The following is a 16,093-nucleotide window of genomic DNA, read 5'->3' as shown; positions in this document are numbered from 1 at the left end:
ATTAGCTCAACATTTACTAAGCAATCTAAGTGACTCATCTAAAATGCACTGTATATACATTAAAATAACAGAGTAGAACATATTAAGTAAAATAAAAAATGCACAGTATATACAATGAAATAGAAGAGTATTAATTTAACTTAAAATGCTGCCATAAAACATAACACTGCAAGCGACCATGTTGCTGTCTAATGTACAGACTGTATATTGGAAGTAAAATTAGTACTTTTACAGTATTGCTACTTTAACCAAAGTAAAATATCTTCCACTACTGGCCGACATGAGAAAGTGTGGACACTCCCAACCATCGCCGTCAGAGGGCGGCAGAGCGTTGTTTACCGGAAGTACGTTGTTCAGCAAAGAAGAGTAGACAGGAAAGTGGTAAATGCTAGTGGCGCTGTAATGGCACTGTAGCTGGGAGTGTTTGGGCTTTAACAGGTACACGAAGAGAAAAGTCGAGAGTGGTTTGTAACTTGGATTTCAGTATAAGTCTCCTTTAGCGGCACGAGAAATATGTGCAACGCACTTTGTGACCAGGACTTTTAAAAGCATTATTTGGTGAGTGAGTTTCTCACGACTTCTCCTTGCCCTGTGATGCTAATTTTGCTAACAACAGTGCTAATAGCTTGGTGCTTTCTCATCCAGGCAAAACAACAGCCTACATTTCAATCATTGTCACTTGATAGCAGAGGCGCTAGTATGCGGGGTCCCAATGCGCCTGTTCATATTTCCCAGCAGTCTTTGGATACTTTGGATATAACGTCATTTAGTTATAAGAAGGAGCAGTGGAGTAACAGTTAGCAGTGCTCCTTGCAGAAGCCTGTTGATAAGTAACGTTATGTGGATGGTTGGGGACCCATTAGTTAAGTGTATATAAAGAAATTATTCTTGAATCAATCAAATATTTGAAAGTCTATGGGCTTAATACACATGTTCGTTGTTTTGGCATGTCAAAGGACCATGTGAATGTAGAAATGTTGAACTGAGGTCAGAATACTGTTTGTGTGTCTGTGCGTGTGTTATAACGCTCTAATTTTTGGTCGACGAAAGTTTATTATTCTGAGTTAGATAAATAAGGCTATACCTTGTTTCCTCCTCTTCTAGGTCGATCATTCCCATTTGAAACATATTGCACATACCAGACAAGGAACCACAATCATTCCTTCCACAGTAAGTGAAAACAGTATTTTGCATGTTTTACAAGCACAACAATTAGTAGTCGTTCACACAGACTTCAGCCTCTAACTGGACTGTTTCGGCTGTACCACTTTCTTCAGCATTTTGACTGGACATTTTCCAATGTACACTTTGAACGCATGGTCTGACCAGTACACAACACACTTTTCTTTGCAGTGGCATATCGACGTGGTCAAAAATCAATTCGAGAGATATATGACGAGCGCTTCTCAGCAATGGATTCAAGAGAGGTAAGGGGAGATGTTGCTTTGCTCAATATATTAGTTAGACTAAGTGGGGAAAACTGCTGAGTCAACAGTCTTGTATATCATGATGCTGTTTCTTAAGTCACATCCTTTTTTTTTGACCATGCTAGGTCTTTATGGTAGTTTTGAGTAATCATTCAGTTTTTCATCTGTTGTAGTTATTCTTTCGGGGCATATCAATGATCTCATGAAACGTTTGATCTCATTATGTATCATAATGCTGTGGACGCTGTTATCTTTGTCTACATTAGGTTGAAAAAACTATTATTTGTGTTGTGCAACTCAACAAACCAAGGTACACACTCAGCCCTTAGATTGCAGAGACTTATCTCAGGACATCTTTATTATGATTGAGCATGAAATCATCAAGGAATTTGGAGACTTAATTTCATTTAGGACAATGTTACAAACTAAACCTTGTTTAAAGAGAAGCTGTAATATTTTGTCATCTCAGGTGACTGTCCATCGAGTGGTTAATATTGTTGATAAGAGGAGCCCTATGCCCCGGCCGCATGTGGAATTTGACGGCGGTTTTGATGATGACCAGTGGTATGGTGGGCCTCGACGTTACTACGATGAAAGAGAAAGCCACGAAGACGACAGTTTTCCATCCAATGACCGTCGCTACTTTGATGACAGCTCGCACGACAATTTTCGCAGAAATGCCCCGCAAAATGTAAGACGCGCTTGGTTTGCATATTTTATAAACTGACTGTTTTGTGTTACAGGTTCGTAAACAAGTGTAACTGTAGAGCAGTGTGTTAAAGTTAATTCTAATTAAATAGAAATATTAACAAATGGCACAACGATGCATCTGACTCCAACTTAAGTATGTCAGGAAGTTAACAACAGAATGGTCAATTGCATTAGACGTGTCCGTTGTATTTCCCAAACTTCTTCCTTCTTGTCTTTGCTGGTGCATTGCACCATATCTTTGTGCACTGCCGCCACTTGTCGATCAGTGGAATAGGCTGAAACCACGAACGGGAACGTGTGCTGCGTTCCACGGGGAACCTTAAAGGGTTGTTGTAATCGTGATTTTGTTCTCAGGAGGGCCCGTACTCGCAACAGTCTTATGGCAGAGATGACTTGAGGCATCAGTTAGGCTCAAGGTAAGTCATATTGATTGTTTTATTAATCTACACAGTTTTTCGTCACTGAAATGTTTGTGTAATGCATCCAACTGCCCACAAGGTGGAGGCAGAGTTCAGTCTTTTTAAACGCGTGTCAGCTTGATAGGTATTTGATGTGTGACTTTCCTTGCATGTGATATCATTGAGGGAATAAAATGGGTACACCAAACTCATGTGTGTAAAATCACTTTCAAATGTATTTTTGAATTATGTTATTTACACATTGTGTTGCCTTGGCAGAAAAGTATAACTTACAAAAAAAAAATTGAGAAAATGGAAAATATGATGAGCATATTGCAATGATCTGTGACCACGCTGCTCTTGAGATAAGCTGAAGAGCTTAACCCCACACAATGCCACTAAGCCCAGCATCAACACACTACTTACACATCAACAGACACTCTTCTCGCCCCGGCCACTTCAACATACCAACAGTTTACGGCCCCGAGCTCCCCTTTCCAGGAGTCATACCAGGCGAGAGAGGGGGACAAAGGGCTCTAGTGTCTACTCACTCAGTCAAACAACCCCTCACCCCACCCTGAGAGGAAAAACAGCTGGACCACTCCCTCCTCAGTCAAACACCACGACACTTGTCAGGTATTCTGAGCAAAGTATGTCTTGTGTCTCTTTTGGTAATTTCTGCAGTGAAATTACAACAATATTGAATTCCTATTCGGTCAATTCAGGGTTCCAAATTACCCTAAAATCTCATCTGTTGAATGTATTTTTCACACAAAACAGGACTGGATTTGAACTCTCATCATGTACATTGGAAATGAGTGAACCGCCTAATGAACTGGCAAAAATCCATCCAGTCAAGTGAATTATGTTTATCATCAAACAAGCCAGAGATGTTTCTGCTTTGCGTGATTATTAAAGACAGCAAAGGGGAATAAAGATGCGAAGTTGTTACTATTAGTTGGTTCTGTCTCTTGGGACCGACCATTGTTTTAAGGATTCATGACTCATCCAGTCATTGCATTGTTCTTGTCATTTATCAGTGTGTTGACTCTCACTAGAGCATGTTACATAATAGTACATACAATTTTAGTTGTTTTCCAATATAAAGTACAAAACCTTTTCTGTCTCTGTCTTCTGTAGTCCACGGATGGCAATTAAGTGTTTGGCAAAGGGCAGGCCGAGTCTTTGCTGCTTCAAACAAGACCACGAGTCGTAAACGTTGGAGGTCTTGTTCGACCTGCTCTTTGTTTGAGATGTGGCTCGAGTTCAGGCCGAGGTCATAACAACCAGGTGCCTTTGGGTCCTTGATGCCTCTGGACCTAAAGGTTGTTGTCAGGACACGCGGCTTCGGCCTGGAATATCATGAAAGCAAAGTCCAAAGACGTTTCAGTGTTTGTGCTGAGACCGATCACGCATTAGGTGGACGCTTTATTGCATGACATGGTTGAATAGCAAATTTGGTGACCGTGCTTTGTGACTTCAGCTTCATATTAAGGTGTAATCATGACTGCCTGCAATTGAAGACGGATAGGAGTGAAAGAAGACCAAAATTGCTCCAACTGTCTGCCAACTGTTGCATGTTCCAAAGTGGAAGATTGCCTCAATTCAACAAATTGATCAGTGCCCCACTGAGACTGAATTTAAGTCTCTGTGGTTTTGTCTTCTATTTATTCTCTTTCCATGACCCAACTGAAGGCGTTCTCTAACCAACACTGTTTATACATCATATCTTGCCTTGATCTTTCCTTAGCAAACGAGGCTGCAGAGCAGTCCCTCCAGAAATTGTCATTTTTGAGTCAGTATTTCTTATTTTTTTTCTGTTTTTCTTTAGGCACGGTGGCAGAAGTGGTCCTTATTTCCGCAGCAGAGGCCAAGTGTCAGGCCCTCCTCTAAGGTCATTGTCACTGCCCTCACAGCCATAAAGTCTCCTTGAATCCATTCATCAAACTGCCAACTCTGTTGGCAGGCAGGGCTTAAAATCAGGTGTTTAGTTGTTAAAGAGAGGGCTTCCAATCAACGTGACTAAATAAGTCCGTAACGAGCATTGACCGGGAGGCTATTGTATTAAATGACATTCAAACACACAAGTTATATCCGTCTCAGTGTGCACGAATATTACGATAGGGAGCATTAAATGAAGAGCCAGTGCGAGAGCTTTGTTTTTATGACTGCAGGAATTCTCCGCCTGTAGTAGCCAAGCGTGAGCGCTCTCCTGGAAGGAGGGGAGCCCATCCACCTGTACCTGTCCGCTCTGGATCAAACACCAGCAGCCGGAGCTTCTCCCCGGACAGAGAGAAAGGCTTCACCTACCAGCAGGCCCAGCAACGGCGTACGTATATCAAGTCTCAGGTTTACCGATTTCAAAAAGCCTCCGTTACAATCTTGTGATCAGCTGAGGGGAATAACAGGAAGTGCTACCAGACAAGCAGGAAGGGTTGTTGCAATATTGCATTATTAAAAGCATATTTGTGTCATCCATGTCTCCACACCTACTCATGAATATCAATCATGAAACTGGTGTGTAATCGCAGGAATACCGAGGCAGAGAATGCTCTCTTTTGTTCTGTTAAATGTGTTGCAAAGCACTAGCAGTGACGGACCGAGCTGTCTGACCGGCTGCCCGGGTGGATTGTACGACGTCCAATAACACACTCTGTGATCGGCCACGGCGTGCAAAACCCCAAGGAGCGCAGATATCAATAGGAGGGCTACAGAGTTGTGAATTCATGCGTATCTAGTTTAATGTTTGTCCTTGCAGCTGTTATACGCTCTGTAATGGCAACAAAAGAGACTTTTCTCATTTTCACAAAGGCACATGTATAATTATAATGTGTCAAGGCATTAAGCCATTCCAGGTGAAGCATCTGTTTTCAGAGGTGGTGTGTAATGTGAAGGGTCAAGGTGTGCTGAAACACGTTAGGATGTTAATTACACTAACACCACACACACTTTCAGAGGCTGGGAAAAAACCGATAGCCTTGTTTTATTGGTTTGGTTTTGTATTCAGAACTTGACCTTTCCTTTAGTTCATGCGTTGGCTTAACAATGTCTTCAGAATGACTTTGGGTCTGCCACATTACATGAGACTTCTACAGGGTTTACAACTTAAATTCATGGATTCACATTTTACAAAAAAAAAATCTAATTTAAAGTGATCTGCCGTAAGCAATGTTATTAGTCTGAGGCAAAGCAGTGGGGACAGTAACTCCTCCTGTGCTTTGATTTCTAAGACACAGAAACATATTAATGCGGTGAGGGCTCCGCTCCATGTGCCAGCCTTTGAAGACGCAATAAAACTGTGAGAAAACAGTCGTACCTCCCGACTCCACTCCCATCTGGGATACTAATTAGGCCAGCTCTGGGTTTTAGTGACTTTGTCCTGCACACACAAGCTGTATGCAACGTCTTTTTGCAAAAATCTAGGTCTATGCTGATGACTGTTATTGGCCAGTAACACAGGGGTCCCAGCAACTGCAAGGCTATAGTCGAGCCTCAGGAACCAAACACCTGGGTGCAGGCTGGACTCGCACCTTCACTCTAGTTGCCCAGGCAGTGTGTTTACGTGCACTCAAGTAACCAGGTTATTGAGAGAAACCAGCATCCGTGTAACATGTTTACACACATTGTAGTGTATACATGCAGCACATCAACAATCAGATGTCTCCACTACCCCAACGTTAGTTTGGACTTGTTGTGTATCTCTCTCCGGAGATAACCTTCACAGCACAGAAGTGCCTGAATTCAACAAACGGTTAATTGTTCAGCAGTGGAAAACCGGCTTCACGTTAGTTTCAGTCAAGCTTTGGATGGAATTATTTTAAATGCAAGAATGCATCGCTCATTGTAATCACACCGCGTTTCCTGTCTGTGGTCTTTTTCTCATGCACATGCATAACTGTTAAGAGCCAATTAGAACCGCGTTTCCCCCGTATACATGGCAGAGAACTCTAGCTGGGGAGATCAGCTTTCTCTAATCCCCGACCCCAGTTATGGAAACCAGGTTTACTGGAACGCACTGAGGGTGCGAGGTGCCGGGCAGGTGGGGATACTCATGATCCCCTTTTCCCAAAACCGACAATCTGAGAAACACTCGTATGTTATATACAGCAATGGAGTGGTCTCGTGTGACGTCACAGTTTAGCTGTCGGCCATGTTGGAGTACACACAAAGCCACTGGCATGCACGGCTGAGTCGCATAACCTATCGGTGGTGAACTTTTGTGCTGTCTTTGGTTGTGGCAGCAGAGCTGATAGAGACAAGAAATCATTCTTTCGTTTGCCAGCGGTCATTACACATCAAGGAAATGACACGAAGGAGCTATCCAAGCGACGTCGCCAGAAATGGCTGTCACGCATCTCTCGAGATATAAAGGAATGGAATTTGGCGTACACTAGAGTATGTGCGGATCACTTTATAAGTGGTCAGTGATTTTATTTGCAAATTCGTTTGTGAACAGTATTTAATAAAGGAAATATAAATTAAACTTGGACATGAGAAGGTTACCGAAGCTTCATCGGCCCGTGACAGCAGTCGGTGCCAGAGACGTGTCGAGCGTGTACAACAGGCGAAACACAGAGATGCAGCCTCAGCATTGCTTGACATGAGTTTAACGTCGGATCATATATATATATATATGTATATATATATGTATATATATATGTGTGGGGGGGGATGAAGTTAGGAGTTAGTTGAAAGTGAATTCCTACACACACGCGCACAATGACATGCACGTACAATGTAAACAAACACACGTGTCTGTTTGCGCTGAGTAAACATTGAATATTGCTAAATATCGGACCAGATCTGTATATATCTACCCTTCCACTGACGAGATGAGAATTGTCGACGACCGTTGCTTTGACGTCTCGGACCCATCCACTGACAAACTGATTATAAGCGTCGAGCCCTTTGTAGCACTCCAACTCGTCTTTTGTGTGAGGACTGGGGGTGTTCACGAGATACGTGTAGATGTTGGCGTAGTTTACCGATGGAAGATAAGTAGGATCGGCACTGAAACCATCTGCACTCATCGTATAGGGATCCAAGTTACCAATAACCTTCAATTTGGCCAGGTAGCGAACCTTTGATGCACTTTCCAGTGATTCAAAGTATTGTATTTTCGCCGCACTTCCTTGTTTACGCGCCGCCATGTAGGATCTGTATGTACTCCAACATGGCCGACCGACCTCGTAACTAAGGAGATCGTGACGTCGGTGAGACCACTCCATTGGCCCGAGAGGGAAGATGTACTCTGCTCTCTCCTGCGCTGTTCTTGCCATTCAAACACTTACTGCATTAAGCCCCTCCTCCGTACGATGGCAGGCATTTCGCCCCTTTAAAGCGCGGCCATTCGGAGGCGCTATAAACACTTACGCCTTTAGACCCGTTCAAACACACTGTCATATTAACTAATACCCAAGCCTCACAGCTTTATGTCTGTGTGGTCCAAACTACGGCGTCTTGAGTATCCAGTCTTTGTGGGGCCCCAGAGAGAGAGAGCGCCACATGAGCGCTCCGTCGTCTTGCCGAGGGACTCTCATTAAGATGGAGATTATACCTTGGCTCACTCTAATCACTGCGGGAGATTCCTTCCGTAAAAACAAACAACGTTGTCATATTTGTTTGTTTTCTTACTAGACGCATTGGAGCCGGCAAAGGACAATATTTCTATTTAGGCACAGCTGAACTCCTCGACCACTTTTGTGCGGGCGGATCCAATAAGGGAGTATTAAAAAAAACAACATTGATTTGTACTTAATGCCTTGGCTTCACAATTGTTCACAATGACAAGTGAGTCATTGTTTGATGCATCACAGTAGAGAGTAATCCAGGGTTCCCACAGTACCTGGAAAACATGGAATTCATTTTTTCATTTTCCAGGTTTGGAAAAGTCATGGAAACTGAGCAAAAGTTAACACTTACATGGAAATTGAAACAGTTGTCCTGGAAAATTGTATTGGATGATGTGTAAAATAGTAATAAAATGAAACTATTGAGCACAGAATTAAGATGAGTTTATAAAAACCCTTTACATGTGAACAGCTTTTACTGTAGATAGAAATGGATGATCCCATGTTGTAGAGCAGGGATTCCCAAAGTGGGGTGCGCGAGCTGCCTCTAGGGGGCGCGCGAGAGGAAAGATGTAATGGTGGTCGGATGGTGCAGTCCTGTCTCCTAAAAATTACATTCCCCCAAAACTAAAATGCATTCTCAATTACGTTTCACTAAAAACTTATTTTCTCCCTGATTACGTTTGTGTTTGACGTGTTACAAATACTCCCGGATTTTACACGCGGGCCTTTGTGGAGGTATTGTAGCCGCGTAATGTTCCTCGTTGCTCGGCCTGGATGAGCGCGTTTCTGCCGGAGACAGGCGGCGTGTTGTGGTAGTATTCTGACCGCGTAATAGGGAGAAGGAGAGGCGGTGGTGGTGGTGTAATAAGTCAATGTAATAAGTCAAACACAAACGTAATCAGGGAGAAAATACGTTTTTGGTCAAACGTAATTGAGAATGCATTTTAGTTTTGGGGGAACGTAATTTTTAGGAGACAGTCGGTGCAGTGAGGTTCTGGCTGTCTGGGTCTACAAAACACGTTTGTTGTTCATCTACAGCTTGTTGCATTATTTCATGCATTGATATTATCAACAAGACATAATCTCGAAGCATTTACAATGTAGACTTGACTGGCACATCTTTTAAAATTTCAAGTAAGTAGTCAGGTGTCCTAGGGGGTTGTGTGTGTGTGTGTGTGTGTGTGTGTGTGTGTGTGTGAGGGGAGGGGAGGGGGGGGGGGCGGAAAGCTTCAGGGGCCTATAGATCATCACTTAATATGGTACCTGGAAAATCAGGAGGTAGCATGGAAATTTTTTTCAAGGCAAGCGTGGGAACCCTGTAATCGTTCCCCAGGGTATTTAAAGAAATCGACTATTTTCTAGTTATTAGACAGCACAGTGGAACGAGCTGAGCCACGTGCGGTCCCGGACCCTTTCCAGATTTGAAGCGGGGATGCTGCACTTAACTTGGCATGCGTCCCGGCTCACTGGCCCAACCAGGAGGCTCCCCAAGGGTCTATTTAAATACAGAGCAAAATTAGGAAAAAAAGGAATGCTGTGGTCGCCCTCACTGTTGTTTTTAGATCAACCTCTTTTTACCTGCTTGTTTTCTCAGTGCTCCTTCGTGACGCTCTCTCCGTAGATAAGACCAGCGTGCCGACGAGCCACACTCCCAGCAGCTCTGTGGAGGAGGAGGCTCATCACAGCTCTGGATCTTCAAAGGTAAAACCAGCATCTGAGGGCAACCAGTATTGCTCTTACAAGAAACATTTTGCAACATTAGTCAACACACCACCACAGGTTTCTAATATTGCCACAAGCGTCAAACTTTCAGGTCTTAGATTGTTCTTGAATTCATCAGAAAGAAGAGTTGTAAACCGTGTCCTTGACTTCATCAACTGTGCTGTGGTGACAGTGTAACTTTAAGACTTAACAGGACAGTATATAAATATATAGTATACATTATATATGTATAATCAACGGGACAAAAACGGACAAAACCACCAGTATGGTACAGTGAAGACTAAAATAACATTTAAAAAAAAGAATATGCTCTTTGCTTTGTGGACATTTAGGTTAAGAGTCTTTTAACTGTAAGTATAACTGACCGATCTCTTTGCGTCAGCGGGCTTCTACTTTGATCGTTGGCTGTACGGATCCTTTAATCACAGAGATGTACTGTACATGGCCCGTCTTTGCTGTTTCCTGTTGACATGCGACGTGCATAATGAGACAGCTACCAAAACAAGACCTCGACACTCGTACGAGAGCAGAGTTTGTCTCCGTTTGAAACACTTTGAAATCAGAACCAGCTTCTAAACCGAGTGACCTCCGTTCTAACCCTTTGACCTTTTGGTCCTCCAGGAAAAAACTCCTGCATCTGCAGCGGAGACGGAGGAGGTGGTGGCTGCCAGCATGGAGCCAAAGCCGACACAAGAGGAAGACTTCAAGGCTCGCCGGTCGGAGGCCATTAAGGCGAAGGCTCTGGAAATTGAGACGGTAGCACGATTTCCTCCATGAAACGACCTCACTTCTGTTAATTCTCTCAACTCCGCTGTCTTTGTCAGACCCGGAGCCTTCTCCATTCCTATCACGGGGGTCTCTTATCTACTGCAAAGAGCTTCATCTTAACCAAACATCATGACGTTTGTTCCTCGTTCAGCTGCCCCATGCCTCTTATTCACCACACTTCATATCCAGAGTCGGAGTGGTCACACAGAACATGGGCAACGGTCAGGGAGTGTGTCAGTGGGCAGTTGTAGAGAGAAACTAACAAACAGTATTAAATAACACACTTACTGTAGCACTTGTTTTTTATACAGAAATCGGTAGCTGGGACATTGTAGCCCCAAAACGGAGGTTCCTATGCATTCCCCTTACTGTGCTCTCTCCCCATGTTACGCGTGTGGGCCTGACCCTGATCTCATGGTGCGTCACGTATCCACACAACCCTGGTTCACACTGGTTTTACGATTTGGCTGTGAGTCAAGGGGTTGACGTATAAATGTGCCTTGGCTGTGCTACGCGTAGTATTTAAGAAATCGAGAAACATTTTTTAGGTGGAGAGAAGGAGGATAAGTCGGCAGAAAAGTCCTTCGCACCTCAGGTCAGAATGCCTCCTGTGGCCTGCTCTTTTCCCTACCCTTCATCGCTCCGCACTACAGTACCACTTATCTCTTCCCGTTAAAGCAGGGCAGGAATTGCCCTGCAGGATGCAGGTGGCCCACCCACAGTGTGGTACGTCTCTTGGCATTAGCACACACATGCTTACCCTGCCATTTCCAACTGCTTCTACAGACGTGGTGAGAGGCAGAAACCTCTGCCGTGTCTTTTACTGTAACATCTGCCCCCAGGCCTCGTTAAACACCCACCGATCTATCGCTGCCGTGGACCGCCAGACTGAGCGGATCGGATAGTGGGCAGAGCTGGATCTCAGACCACCTCGTTTAAAGAAATGACTCCAATCTGGTAAAACCAGCGCGCAACATACACCGAAATAAACCACTCCATCATTTTCTTGTCTTTCCTAAATGGGGCTATTTGTCTGATCAGAACGGTCTTAATAGCCCTGGTAGCATGGGGCCGGATTATTTGGAAATGGATTTGTCACACCAGCATAGCTCATTGTTTTTCGGCTCAGAGCTTGAGTGGGTGTTTCAGGGTTATAAATGAAATTAGAAACCACAAATTCATTGAAACAGTAAACATCGCTTGTCATAAGATGTTACAGGCGTAATGACCAGCATGCGGTTGTTGCAACAGATGGACCAATGGAGCAATTTATCAATCTCTGCACTGACCACAGAACCAATCTGAGCTTGTAAAATGAGAATAACAACAACAACATCGAAAATATCGAGTCACTCCTGAACTAAGTGCCTGGGAGTCATTTTCAGAGAAGTCCATTCATCCTCCCAATCAGCGCAAATGAAACATATCCATTTCAACTATTAGCCCCTCCATCGAGAGGTCCGGTTTGCAGCTTGAGTGATTAGAATGGCTTTTAATATCCCCTAATGTGTACCAGCCCTCAAGTCATTTCCCCGCTTCCCCTATTATGCAGGCCCCCTGCCTGCCTCAGTGCTCATTTGAACAGCGCCTCACTAAATGTCCATGTGAGTGCCTTATGTATAATCTCAGTCAAACCCCCCCCCCCCCACACACACACACTTCTCATCCCCCCACCCGGTACCCCAGCACCCTCCTGTCAGTATGTGCACAATTTGGACCTCCACAAACATCCGATTTGGGCAGAAGCCCACTTTTTAAGGCTCCTCCTTTAGGCCCCTAGTGTTGCCGGTTTCTCTTGGGGCTCCAGCCCGTCCTGTGTGGCCCCTTAGTATCAAGCTTAAAGATCAGCTCATGGCTCCTGCTGGAGGAGAGGGGGGTGTTGGATTTAGGCAGAACCTCCCTGCAGCCTTTTCTCACAACACACAGAGCACGCTCAGGTCAAAGGCACCGTTCCTGTTTGTTCAAGTAACGTGGAAGCAGTTTTTACAAAAAATAGCAGTCTGTTTGAAGTCAGTGCTGTAATAAATGTGGAGAGATGCTCCTCATTTTATCACGCATTCATATGCACAGTCATGCACTTGACAGCTCGTCTTCTTAGCTGTGGTACCAATAAGAGAAATCTCTTCATTTGAGTTCATCGTTCATTATAAGGCCACTCTTTCCAACCCCGGTCCGTAAGGCTTTCTAGTGTGTAAAACTGTGTCGACGGGATATAATGAAGTGAAAATGTAATCACTGTCAACAAAGGCTGTAGCTTGGGAAAAGCTTGGGAAGCTTTTGTTTTGAAGGAGGCGAACACAGTCAACCGTAAGTGATTAGAGGGGTTCTGGTTTGTGGGACACACACCACATGTTAGTGTCTCATTCAGCCCGTGTTTCCTCTCGCATCTTCAAACCTGGAACCCATCTTTGCCTCCGTGAAATAATTCTCGCTGAGTGGACATGTTTAAGGAGAGATCCGCACTCAAAGAGGTGGAGGTGTGGAAATCCACCCGTGTAGTGTTAACTGAAGATCATGTGAAACGCTTAAGAGTAGCCTGTGAAGGGACTCGTACATGCAGAGCATGAAGACAGAAGGGTAACCCGCGCTGTGGAATGAGTTTGACCCCGAGCTTATAGCTGGCCACACGTGTCGTGAGTCTCTCGCTGCCTTGTGGTCGGTGGCTGAAGACTATCATTACGCGGGGGCCGCGAATCCGCTTGACATGATCTGCAGACATTAAATCATCAGCAGTGAGTCCAAACAGTCTCGAGGATATTCCTGTCGGAGTTTACTCGACTCGCCTTCCTCCGTGTGTTTACAATGCGTGTTGTGATAAAGTGATAATGACCTGTGTTGTTATACTACTCATAGTTGGCATAGTTTTTCACCCGACCAAAATATTTGATACATTTTCCTGGTTCCGATGTCATGTCCCCGTACCACAGACTGTGGGTTAGGGATGCGCGTATGAACAGATAGGAGTGCATCAACTATCTGAACATGCTGTTGCTTGTTCAGCGGGAGAGAGTGAGAGAAATACAAAATGTTTAAAAAAGCCACGAAGGAGGTCTGATGTGATCGAGGTGCTGGAGGCATCTGGCATCATTGTAATAAGCGGGTAGAGCAGAGAATGGAGACCCTTTATTTTCTCCCTCCAACCTTTGTGTGTGTGTGTGTGTAACTTTATAAGTATAACCCTATTTAGCCTGCTATGGTCCGACAGGTGCGCTGAATAGCCTTTCTCTTAGCCAGTGAGTGGTTCCCATGTGGCGCATTGTTTCCATCCTTATTGTTCCAAACTGAATGTCGTATTATTTTTGTTTCTTTGACCCTTTCTGTGTGTTTAAAGCACCACCCAGCCGAGTTCCCTCCCAGGTATCGATGGAAGAGATCATCTTGATACGGACTGTGGTTATACAAAAGCTCTTGTGAGCGCTATACAAATTGATGGACACACGATCAGGAGTTAGTCTGGATACACACTGTGTAATGTGTATCTGGGCAAAGTAAGAGCAGCTGTGGTTTTTATATTCCCCCATAACTGACAGAACGCTGGAATGAAGCCGTTTAACCGGTTAACCTCACATTCTGCTCAAGACTGGACTCTGATTTAAGTTGACGGGCAGCATTTTTCTTTTCAAAGTTAACAACGCTGATGTGTCTTTGTGTGTTTTATTACATTTAACAGACAATTAATGTTTGATGAGACACTGTCAACTAATTTTTGACCCGCACAGCCCACATTCCTGAAATGGTTATGTGGTGAACATGACACAGATATACAATTCCTCTTAGGAAGCTGCAGCCGTTTAGACCACTACTTTGAAGAAGTGGTTACCTACAGCCGATTGTAAAATACAAAGCATATTCTGTAGCTGTTTTAGAGAGACGATAGTAATTGGATTGGATTTCGTATTTGTAGTGGCCAAGTCAGTGGTTGTCTTGAAGCCACAGAGAAGCCTTGTGTCTTCCCCGGTGACTAATTTGAGGGGAGAGGTGATCTGGGCTGCATTAACATAACTCTGGAGGACCCCGATGTCCCAGACTGCTCCTTGGCAGGCTGGTGGAGTCCTAAACATCTCGGGTGGCTTCAGTGCAGGGCCCCACATTTAGTCCTTTCTCCCCAGGTGATAAAGATGTTGTGAGCGTTGCACCTGGGACTCTAATAAAGGACTTAACAGCCGTTTTGGGTCAGCAGTAAAATCTGAGAGGGACGTGAGAGCTTGTTACAATGTGGTGTGAAAGAATGCTACAGCACCAGTAATGCACTCTGACACCTCGTGTCCCCTTTGTTCTGGGCGGACATGCACTTGAATGGGCTCGCATACACACCGTCACACACCTGTTTCATGGAATTCACAGATTTTTACCAGAGCTGGGTTCATTAAGTTCACAGTCAGGCGTTGATATAAGAGCCGGTCTGTAGTATTCAAAGAGCTCTCGTATAGAGGCGCTTATTTATTTGCGAGGTCAATTTAAATTCCCATTTGTATGTTGTTTATTCGGTATGCATATACGTGTTCTATGTGCATAAAATACCAACTAATTCAGTCATATGAGGTGGATGGTTGGCCAAAGATTTAGAAGATTGGGTGTTATCTAGAACGGTCCTACAAAAACATTGACTTTTGTTTTCTACACGATGTACTTCAATTTTATCATCATGGCCATTGACGTCACTAACATGGTTGTTTTGTGTGCAGCATTACAGGAAGGACTGTGAGACGTTCCGCACAGTGGCGAAGATGTTGGTGGCCAAGGAGCCCAGTTTGGATAACCTGCTGCAGGCTCCACTGGATGAGAACCTGTTGGAGATCAAACAGCGCTGCCTCGATGCCCTACGGCACTTTGTGAAGGAGCTGGACGAGGTCTTAAAGCAGCCGGACACCTCAGCGTAAGCCACAAGCCACAACACTGAAATGTGGTTTTTTTTCCACTTGTCCGATATTCACATGTATTATTAAGAAAATGAATAATATCTGGCAGTGGCACTTTTCCACACGCTGAAAGATGAATTTGATTTTAGACTCAATGCTCGATTGAATAATTGTTCAAATGGCTATGTGGTTACATGCAGTCTTAGGAGTAAAAACAAAGCTTCTTGTGTGTAAGATTCAGCTGCATTTTTATCATAAAAGATGTTGTGGAAAACCTATGAAATATTATATTTAGTGGATTACAGATGAAATTTTAAATATATATCAATGAAATATTTACATGAAACGTTCCTATCACAACCTTCTACTCGGTCTTAAGTGATATGAAGCGTATTGTGCTTCCAGTAACTGTGTTTAGATGAGTCGGCGCCGTGCAACTAACAAGTACTCCCATACCAGTATTGAAGGGTCCAACTCCATGTGGGTTTTTTCAGTGCAGCGCTATTTTATATATTTAAAAAATAGTTTTTTATACTGTATATGTAGATCTTGAATGTTTTGTCTTATGAATTGTCAAACCTCTTGTGAATATCATCCTTTTCTAATAAAAGCTGAAGCCTTGAAATTGTTTCTTG

At 43.9% G+C, this 16,093-nt stretch overlaps 1 protein-coding gene across 3 annotated transcripts; it reads left to right on the top strand.

Moving 5' to 3' along the window:
* The first annotated feature begins 378 nt into the window (after positions 1-378).
* On the top strand, positions 379-16,088 carry LOC306784811 (uncharacterized protein). 3 transcript variants are annotated; one of them, XM_079278943.1, is made up of 10 exons: positions 379-438; positions 1,105-1,170; positions 1,354-1,427; positions 1,897-2,118; positions 2,493-2,554; positions 4,368-4,430; positions 4,711-4,865; positions 9,704-9,810; positions 10,453-10,587; positions 15,285-16,088. In XM_079278943.1, coding segments are annotated over exons 2-10 (1,014 nt in total). In that variant the 5' UTR covers positions 379-438; positions 1,105-1,169; the 3' UTR covers positions 15,480-16,088. The 3 variants fall into 3 exon arrangements, with proteins under 3 accessions (XP_079135069.1, XP_079135070.1, XP_079135068.1); XM_079278944.1 differs by having other exon boundaries at positions 409-558; positions 9,731-9,810; XM_079278942.1 differs by having other exon boundaries at positions 409-558.
* Positions 16,089-16,093: the final 5 nt, after the last annotated feature.

This window comes from Melanostigma gelatinosum (assembly GCF_949748355.1).
Source record: "Melanostigma gelatinosum genome assembly, chromosome: 1".
NCBI lineage: Eukaryota > Metazoa > Chordata > Actinopteri > Perciformes > Zoarcidae > Melanostigma > Melanostigma gelatinosum.
This window is presented reverse-complemented; position numbering and strand designations above follow the sequence as displayed.